Source organism: Capricornis sumatraensis, chromosome 16, assembly GCF_032405125.1.
Source record: "Capricornis sumatraensis isolate serow.1 chromosome 16, serow.2, whole genome shotgun sequence".
In the NCBI taxonomy this organism is placed as follows: Eukaryota; Metazoa; Chordata; class Mammalia; order Artiodactyla; family Bovidae; genus Capricornis; species Capricornis sumatraensis.
Genome location: NC_091084.1, coordinates 51,254,921 through 51,264,958, shown reverse-complemented (window position 1 = coordinate 51,264,958; position 10,038 = coordinate 51,254,921). Strand labels below are relative to the sequence as shown.

General features: G+C 42.4%; 1 protein-coding gene and 1 pseudogene across 1 annotated transcript; one reads left to right on the top strand and one right to left on the bottom strand.

The window, feature by feature from the left end:
* The first annotated feature begins 2,083 nt into the window (after positions 1 to 2,083).
* Positions 2,084 to 3,037, top strand: OR51E1 (olfactory receptor family 51 subfamily E member 1). The gene has a single exon (XM_068989066.1). The coding sequence runs from the start codon at positions 2,084 to 2,086 to the stop codon at positions 3,035 to 3,037; it is 954 nt and encodes a 317-aa protein (XP_068845167.1).
* A 6,039-nt stretch (positions 3,038 to 9,076) lies between these two features.
* On the bottom strand, positions 9,077 to 10,038 carry LOC138093120 (olfactory receptor 51I2-like; annotated as a pseudogene).

Here is a 10,038-nt window from a genome sequence, read left to right as displayed (position 1 = left end):
GGAAAAACCATAGCCTTGACTAGACGGACCTTTGTTGGCAAAGTAATGTCTCTGCTTTTGAATATGCTATCTAGTTTGTTCATAACTTTTCTTCCAAGGAGTAAATGTCTTTTAATTTCATGGCTGAAATCACCATCTGCAGTGATTTTGGAGCCCCCCAAAATAAAGTCAGACACTGTTTCCACTGTTCCCCATCTATTTCCCATGAAGTGATGGGACCAGATGCCATGATCTTCGTTTTCTGAATGTTGAACTTTAAGCCAACTTTTTCACTCTCCTCTTTCACTTTCATCAAGAGGCTTTTAAATGCAATTTATGTAATCTAATAAATAATAAGAGCATGTGAATATTCGTGAATTAATGGAGGAAAGGGAAACAGGGAGGAGTTAGTTAACTCTCTAATTGTTTCAACAGAGAGATGTGATCTGAGAAAACTCAAGTCTGATATTTCCCACTTCAGGAATCTCTACTTATATCCCTCACTTCAATAGCCAGATTTGGGGATGGTGGAACCCTGGTATAGGATTGATTGTTCCTCCAGTGCTTCTAATGCCATCATCTTTCACGTTTAGTCCTCTGTGTCAGTCCCACTCTCTTCGGCCTAGTAGGTCCCCTAGAAACAGAGCGTAAATAGAAATTCTTATTTAAAGGACATATTGTCACGAGAAGATGAGTGAGGGAAATAGGATAGGGCAGGGAAAGAAAATAATGTGAGGCTGTGGTTTCAACTGGAGACCAGCTACAGGTTTGGTTCCTCAGGAAGCTTTGGAGCACACGTTGCCTCACAGCTTTGGTCCCACCTGGAGTCAAGGAGGCTGGCCTTGTGTACCATTGTGTCAGGCACTCATTGCTGACATCTAGATCACTCTAGATCTGCCCTGGTGGGGATAACATGACTTTCTGGGTGAAGTGCCTCTCATTTGGTAAATAAAAATTTTCTGTAGAAAGGAAGAATTCTGACTCTGTCTTACTCAACATCCACTGCAGAAGGGATATAGATGCATTGGCTTGGTGAAGGGGATCTGAGTGGGACACCTATGGCATCCATTGCGGTCATTGTTCCTTTAATGATATAAACTGGGCAGTCTGAACAAGTGTAAGACTTTGGGTGAACATTTAAGCAAGAGTAAAAATGTAGAGTTAGAGTTCAGGATGAGTTTAGTGTATCTTTTTTTTTTTTAATTGAATTAAGGGTTACCATAATAAAATAGGTATTATTAAGTTTTATATTAAGTTTTAAATAGCTACAAGAGTTAAGTCTTTATTGTTTAGTTGCTAAGTCGTGTCTAACTCTTTCATGACCCCATGGACTGGAGCTGTCCATGGGATTTCCCAAGCAAGAATACTGGAGGGGATTGCTGTTTCCTTCTCCAAGGGATCTTTCCAACCCAGGGATCAAACCCACATCTCTTGCATTGGCAGGTGGATTCTTAACCATTGAGACACCTGGGAAGGCCATTATTAAGTTTTACATTGTTTTATATAGCTACTGGAGTGAAGTCTTAGGTTAATGCTAAAGTTAGGGTTAAGGCTAGAACTGGAGAGGTCATTAGAATTAGTGATAAGGTTATATTTCAGTGTTAGTCTGTATTACTAGAGTATTGCTACATTGGACCGTGATTAGTCTTGAAGATAGTCTAATGATAGAATCACAGTAGGTATTAAAGATAGGGGAGCACAGGGTAGTTAGGATAGAATCAATGGGAGTTTTTATCATCTATGTCTGATATGAACTAGTCAACTATCTCTTCTTGGTGAACTACATGATTTAAAACACTTAGAATTTTTGCTTCAGTATTTTATTTGTTTTCCGAATTCACTTTGAGGTGAGGCTAGTGAGTAAGACTGGGTGAATGCCCATTTGGGCCTTGAGTTATGCAGGATAGTTAAGTTGAATTTAGAATAGAATCAGAGTTTGGATAGGCAATGAAATTAGAGTTCTTATCAGAGAATAGGGCATGGAACAGGGAGGGTGGAGGTGGGGAGGAAAATGACAGAAAAATCTTAGAGGATCTGACAATGGCTTCTCTTTGTATTCCAGCCTCTACGTGCCTGGCAGTGGTTGCAGCTCAGCTTCTTCACAATGGTGGGTCCTAATGGCAACGAATCCAGTGCCACATATTTCATCCTAATAGGCCTGCCAGGCTTGGAAGAAGCTCAGTTCTGGCTGGCCTTCCCATTGTGTTCCCTCTACCTCATTGCTGTGCTAGGTAACCTGACGATCATCTACATTGTGCGGACAGAGCACAGTCTACATGAACCCATGTACATCTTTCTTTGCATGCTTTCTGGCCTTGATGTTCTCATCTCCACCTCATCCATGCCCAAAATGATGGCCATCTTCTGGTTCAACTCCACCACCATCCAGTTTGACGCTTGTCTGTTACAGATGTTTGCCATCCACTCTTTATCTGGCATGGAGTCCACAGTGCTGCTGGCCATGGCCTTTGACCGCTATGTGGCCATCTGCCACCCCCTACGCCATGCCACTGTGCTAACATTGCCTCGTGTAACCAAGATTGGCATGGCTGCTGTGGTGCGGGGGGTTGCGCTTATGGCACCCCTGCCTGTCTTCATCAAAAGGCTACCCTTCTGCCGCTCCAATATCCTTTCCCATTCCTACTGCCTGCACCAAGATGTCATGAAGCTGGCCTGTGCTGACATCCACGTCAATATCATCTATGGCCTCATCGTCATCATCTCAGCCATTGGCCTGGACTCACTTCTCATCTCTTTGTCATATCTGCTTATCCTCAAGACTGTGTTGGGCTTGACACGTGAAGCCCAGGCAAAAGCATTTGGTACATGTGTCTCTCATGTGTGTGCTGTTTTTATATTCTATGTACCGTTCATTGGCTTGTCTATGGTGCACCGGTTTGGCAAGCGGCAGGACTCTCTCCTGCCCATCATCCTGGCCAACACCTACCTGCTTGTTCCTCCCGTGCTCAACCCTATTGTCTACGGAGTGAAGACAAAGGAGATCCGACAGCGCATCCTTCGTCTTTTTCATGTGACCACCCACACTTTGGATCCCTAAGGGATCAAATTTCTTTTTCGTGCAAAGTCTTTCAGTTCGGATTTTAATATCAACATTTTGGAGGACAGTATTAGGGAAAAAATTCTTAATAAAAACACAACTGATCCTTTAAAGATGAAACTGGTTGGAGGATCTCCATGTGTGTAGGGGCAGCAGAACTGTATATTCCCAATCCTTATTTTTCAATTTTATTTTTCCCTTTAGTTCTTCGGGGTAGTTGTGGTTGTTACTTCCCATTTGGTTGGAATTCAGTTCAATTCTCAAGTCCAAACCATTCAGATAATTGCTTGCACTGATAGTTCACAGCATTCTGAGATAAGGGTGATATTTCTAAAGGATATTTATGAAAGGTTTGAGTATGACAAAAATTAAATACAAGAACATAATACAATTAGATAATCTGGCTTAAAACTGACTTCCTCTTCAGAATCCCCTACCATTTGAATCTTAGGAAAGGAGACATACCTGGATTTCCCTCTTCAAGGTGACCTCCACAGAAAAAACATGATTTCTCTTTTTTTCTGACTACCATTCCTTAAGAAGAGGATTGAAAGTAAATTCACAGAAGATTACATTTATCCACATTAATGAAAGATGATACTGTATCTGAGAATTTTCATAGACTCTGGACAGTTTTCCTTATTTTCCAATTTTCTTATCAACCTTTTGATTTCGGTAGGAATGATTAGTGTCCCTATTGTACTGATGGGGGAACTGATGGTCAGTGAGATCACATGGGCTTAAAACATTATCTTTTGATGCCCAATCCCATCTTTGAGGAGGGGTTGTTAGACTAGTGGGGTAGTAAGTCAGACATTCTAGAGTCTCGAAGTCTCGAATTTTCTGTATTTAAGTTCCTTTCTCGTTCAGTATTGTATTTAGGAATCTCCTGTTAATGTTGTTGATGGCTTTAATTTCAAAGGTTCCCAGCCTATTTGCCATTGTACTTACATTGTAGCAACAGGAATATGTTTGGGTAATTCCCAAACAGTGGCTATTTCAGGTAATAGTATGATTAGTAGTTGGGGCATTCACTGGATATCTGGAGACACACTTTATAGAGAGATGCAGCTGAGAAAACTTAGAAGCTCGTGGCAGAAAGGGCAGGGCTGGTACCATAGACCAGGGAGTCAAGAGCACAAAGCATTGTGAGACTGAGTAGGGTCAGTGGCCCAGGTAACCAGCAAGGAAGAAAAGCTAAGGCAAGCATAGGGCCACAGAAAGTGAATAGAACATTCAAGTGGAACATGTATTCCCAGGGTTCTGAGGTACCCTGCTGGGGACACCCACAGCATCAAAGTGCCATGGGTTTGATTGGGGAATTAAGATGGGGAATTAAGATCCCACATGTTGTGTCATGCAATACAGACTTTTTTTTTTTTAAGACTGTATCCCTGATAGCTGTATTTAGCATAAGTATAGTTCCAAAGGCCCACCCAGGAGCCCCACAAGCCAAGTATAGCACTTCCAGAAGGAAGCCAAATGGGAAGAATGTGTGTGGGCATTGCAGGGGTGCGGGAGGAATGAATGGAGCAGGAATGAGATCTCCACCCACAGGGGAGTGCTAGGCAGACCTAAGGAGAGGTAGGGAAGTGTGAGAAGCAGGTAGGAGAGTAGAGAGCATGGCACATGGCTGGCCAGACTTTTTTTGCCATAGCCAGAAGCACAGGACTATTCAGTAGAAAAGATATCAAGAGAGCATATCCAATTTCTTGGACTGGAATCCAGAAGATGAGAATTGTGAGCAGTATGGAATCTGCTGTGCCCGGTGAGTGGTGACCAGCATATCGAGGTATATAAACTAGTCAGTGTCAGCTAGGGTCATTCTGAACTGTATGGAGGATCATCCCAGTCCCCAATAGTGCCCTGACACTGAGACTGAAAGAAACAGAATGAGAGAGAAGAGAAAGACTTTTTCTTATTAGGAAAGCAGTATATGATCACAGTAAACAAAAATCTTAGACATTCTGAAAATATAACAGAAATAAAAATGTAATAAAAACTCCAGTAAACTTGTCACCCTAAAGAAAAAAAAAAAGTACTGCTGGCATTTTGGTGTTTATTCTTCCAGATTTCTAATAAGTGTTTGTATACATGCTTCTGTATGATGAATGTGGGTATCTGTTTCATAGTTGAAATCCCAAAGAGTCATAGACAAATGAGTAAAAAGAGGCAAATCAGAAAGACACATTTTTTTACTTTTATTTCTGGGGATGCAGCTATTATCTTAGATTTCAAAAGAGATTGCAAGTGTATAGTAGTTAATATGCTCAGGACAAAGTTTCATGGTTTTGATCCTAAGTGGATTAACCATTTGCTGAATGTACACCCACATGCACACACATCAACACTTCCACTACCTTCCTTCCTGTGTTTCTCAATAAGTACTAAATGCCAGATTTAGGGACAAAACTATATCTGGTCATTTACTTCAGTACTTACTGGGTCATCTGGAGGGCCCAGAGGTAAGAACTAGGATGAAAAGAGAGGCTGCCTTTTTTAGGAGAGTTGACTGGAAATTAGAGGTTTCCTGGGTAGTTTTAATAGTAAGAATCTGCCTGCAATATGGGAGACCTGGGTTTGATCCCTGGGTTGGGAAGATCCCCTGAGGAAGGGAAAGGCAACCCATTCCAATATTCTTGCCTGGGAAAACCCACAGGCAGAGGAGTCTGGTAGGCGACAATTCATGGGGTCGCAAAGAGTTAAACACGACTCAGCAACTAACACTTTCACTTTTCAAAGAACTTGTATCATGTACATTTTACCTGGACATCTTTTTTTGGCCCCATTTCCTTTGTTTAGATATTCTTGTCTCTGGCCTCACCATTACAGCTAATTGGCCCTTTTCTGGGTCCTAGAAAAGTTAGAATAACATGAAATTTCAGTCTTTAAGTCACTTACTCTTTTTTTTTTTTAGGTTTTCCCTAGAAATGATTCATAAACGTGTCTTGTGTTCCCAGTTATGACCACCAGCTCTCTAGTCCAGATACTCCCCTGCTGCTTGTCATTGTCAAAACCAATTGTCATTGTCAAAACCTTCACACTGGTCTCCTTGCTTTGAATATCATTTGCACCAGACCTAAATCCCACAAAGCTGGTATGAGTTTTTTTCCAAACACACCTCTGATTAACTTCCCTGCTTAAAATCCATCAAAGATCTTTTGTTACTTCCCATAAAAATTTTTACTTCTCAGAAAGACAGTAGGCTACACCTTTCCCTTTAATACCTGTTCCTGTCTTATTTTTCCAGTATAACATTTATAATTCTTCCACACAACATAGTATTCAGCTACTTGGTGTCTCTGATTGATTTCATGCATTTTTAAAGCCTTTGTTTCACTCTGTTGTATTGTATGAACTGATCTTTTGCCTTTTTTTTTCTTTTTAATAACTCCTTATAAAATGAAGTTATTCATGATTTGTCAGGCCAGAAGAAGTATTCTCTCTTCAGTGTGCTCTGACTTCTTGAAGATTGTTAGAACTGGACCATTTTCAGTTCAGAAAAGCTCGAATGAGATCGCTGAGTTGTATCTGTTTAAGATAATAATGTATCTTATATCACTCTTTTAATAAAGTTGAGAAGATTCCCTTGTATGCAATGGACATACATGTGGAGGGCCATTCCCTTCCACTATGGCTGGCCTTCTTGACATAGGCAGATCTGAACTTGGGAAAGGGATATATGATAACATTGCCTTAGGCTTTCAGGGTTGATGTTCATTGTTTATCTCTTAAGCAAAGTACTTTCAAAGTACTTCATGTCCATTCCCCTGGAATCTCATAGTTTTTGTTATCCTAGATTTGATCCAAAGAATATGAAGCTGAAGCAGAACCAGACTGTAATCTGCTATTCCTAAGGAAGCCAACAAGGATGTAGAGTTCTTAACTCTAACACACTTCAAGAATAAGGGTGTGAAGACTTGGTTGGAAATCTGAAATGGGGTTATAGGAGAGGATGCAACTGTCAGTGTCAGACTTCACCATGGAATCTGTCAGGCAAGTGAGTCTCTTGGAGAAAAAGACACTCCTGAGAGGGGTTACAAGAAGAGTTAGTGCTTAGGCAGGTGGCACCATATCACATGATTAACACATTTATTCACTTGTTCAATAAAAATTTATGAAAAAATTAAAGATGACTTTTTCATGTTGTTTTTTCCTTTAGATTTTCCTCTTCCGTAATTCATACTTTGCCTAGAAAAACCCTATACAGTTTTCAAGATGAAATAAAAAGCCTTCTCCCCTTTGTGGAGGTTTGTCTGATCTTCCTAGGAAAGTTCTAGCATGTATGGATTTATTGTTCTTGTGATCTCTTGCACTAAATTTTATTATGGTATGTTTAAATCTATACTCTGATTGTGTATTTACATACCTTTATCCTGGCACAATATTGTGAACTCCTAGAAAGAAAGGACCATGATTAAAACATTTCTTAGCCTTTGCTCCCCAGCACTGCTTCGGGTACAAAGTAAATGGCGAACGTCCATCTGTATCATGAAGAAGCCTCACTGTCATCCCACTGCATGAGCACAGGCTAGGAATTGGCAGTGCTTGCTGAGGGTAGCAGGATCCTATGAGGCTGCAGAAAGCGTCTTTTGTGGTATCCAGACTCTGTTCAGTTCAGTTCAGTTGCTCAGTCATATCTGACTCTTTGGGACCCCGTGAATCGCAGCACGCCAGGCCTCCCTGTCCATCACCAACTCCCAGAGTTCACTCAAACTCATGTCCATCAAGTCAGTGATGCCATCCAGCCATCTCATCCTCTGTCGTCCCCTTCTCCTCCTGCCCCCAATCCCTCCCAACATCAGAGTCTTTTCCAATGAATCAACTCTTTGCATGAGGTGGCCAAAGTACTGGAGTTTCAGCTTTAGCATCATTCCTTCCAAAGAAATCCTAGGACTGATCTCCTTTAGAATGGACTGGTTGGATCTCCTTGCAGTCCAAGGGACTCTCAAGAGTCTTCTCCAACACCACAGTTGAAAAGCATCAATTCTTCTGCGCTCAGCTTTCTTCACAGTCCAACTCTCACATCCAAATATGACCAAGGGAAAAACCATAGCCTTGACTAGACGGACATTTGTTGGCAAAGTAATGTCTCTGCTTTTCAATATGCTATCTAAGTTGGTCATAACTTTTCTTCCAAGGAGTAATTGTCTTTTAATTTCATGGCTGCAGTCACCATCTGCAGTGATTTTGGAGCCCCAACAAATAAAGTCTGACACTGTTTCCACTGTTTGCCCATCTATTTCCCATGAAGTGATGGGACCAGATGCCATGATCTTAGTTTTCTGAATGTTGAACTTTAAGTAAACTTTTTCACCCTCCTCTTTCACTTTCATCAAGATGCTTTTGAGTTCCTCTTCACTTTCTGCCATAAGGGTGGTGTCATCTGCATATCTGGGGTTATTGATATTTCTCCTGGTAATCTTGATTCCAGCTTGTGCTTCTTCCAGCCCAGGGTTTCTCATGATGTACTCTGCATAGAAGTTAAATAAGCAGGGTGACAATATACAGCCTTGACATATTCCTTTTCCTATTTGGAACCAATCAGTTGTTCCATGTCCAGTTCTAACTGTTGCTTCCTGACCTATATACAGATTTTGGAAGAGGCAGGTCACGTGGTCTGGTATTCCCATCTCTTTCAGAATTTCCACCATTTATTGTGATCCACACAGTCAAAGGCTTTGCCATAGTCAATAAAGCAGAAATAGATGTGTTTTCTGGAACTCTTTTGCTTTTTCCATGATCCAGTGATGTTTGCAATTTGATCTCTGGTTTCTTTGCCTTTTCTAAAACCAGCTTGAACATCTGGAATTTCACATATTGCTGAAGCCTGGCTTGGAGAATTTTGAGCATTTCTTTACTAGCGTGTGAGATGAGTGCAATTGTGCGGTAGTGTGAGTATTGTTTGGCATTGCCTTTCTTTGGGATTGGAATGAACACTGACCTTTTCCAGTCCTGTGGCCACTGCTGGGTTTTCCAAATTTGCTGGTATACTGAGTGCAGCACTTTCACCAGACTCTGTAATATGTCATGATTACATCAGCCTCTGTCTTTCTCCCTTAGCATCCTGAGCATGGCCTCCCTGATAGGCTTGGACTTGACACTATAGATGACGGGGTTGAGTGCAGGGGGCACCACCAGGTACACGTAGGAAACAAGGGCATGTACCACAGTGGGAAGGTGCCTCCCAAAACGGTGGATCATGGACATGGTGACACCTGGAATAAAGAAGACAAAGACAGCCAGGATATGGGAGGCACAGGCGCTGAAGGCCTGGATGCACTCCCTGGGAGTGGCTAGACTCAGGACCATGCACAGGATGAAAGTGTAGGGTAGGACGATGAGCAGGGAATCTATGCCCCCAGTGGACACAACCACCCAGAGCCCATAGCGTATTTGATGCTGATGTCAGCACAGGCTCTTCTCATCACGTCAGGATGGAAGCAGAATGACTGAGACAGGACATTATTGCCAGGGCAGAAGTTTAGACGCCTAATCAAAAATGGCACAATGAAGAGGCCCAAAGTAGCACGGGCCACAGTGGCCAGCCCAATCCTAATGATGACATTGTTTGTGAGGACAGAAGCATAGTGCAGGGGGTTGGAGATGGCCACAAAGCGGTCAAACAACATGGCCAGGAGCACCGAGGACTCCACCATGGAGAAGAAGTGAAGGAAGAACATCTGGACCAGACAGGCGTTGAAGCCGATGAGCCGATGGTCAAACCAGAGCACAGCCAGCGTGGTGGGCATTGTGGCTAAGGTGAGGCCCACGTCGGTGAGGGCCAGCATGGACAGGAAGTAGTACATGGGCTGGTGCAGTCTGGGGGTGCTCCTCACAGCCAAGAGGATCAGGCAGTTTCCAGCGAGGGCCGCAGTGTACATGGAGGAGAAGGGGATGGAGATCCAGCCATGAATGGCCTCCAGGCCTGGGATGCCAATCATCAGGAAAGCAGGAGGCTGGAAGAAGGAGATGTTGGCAAAGGACCAGGAAGGGAACAT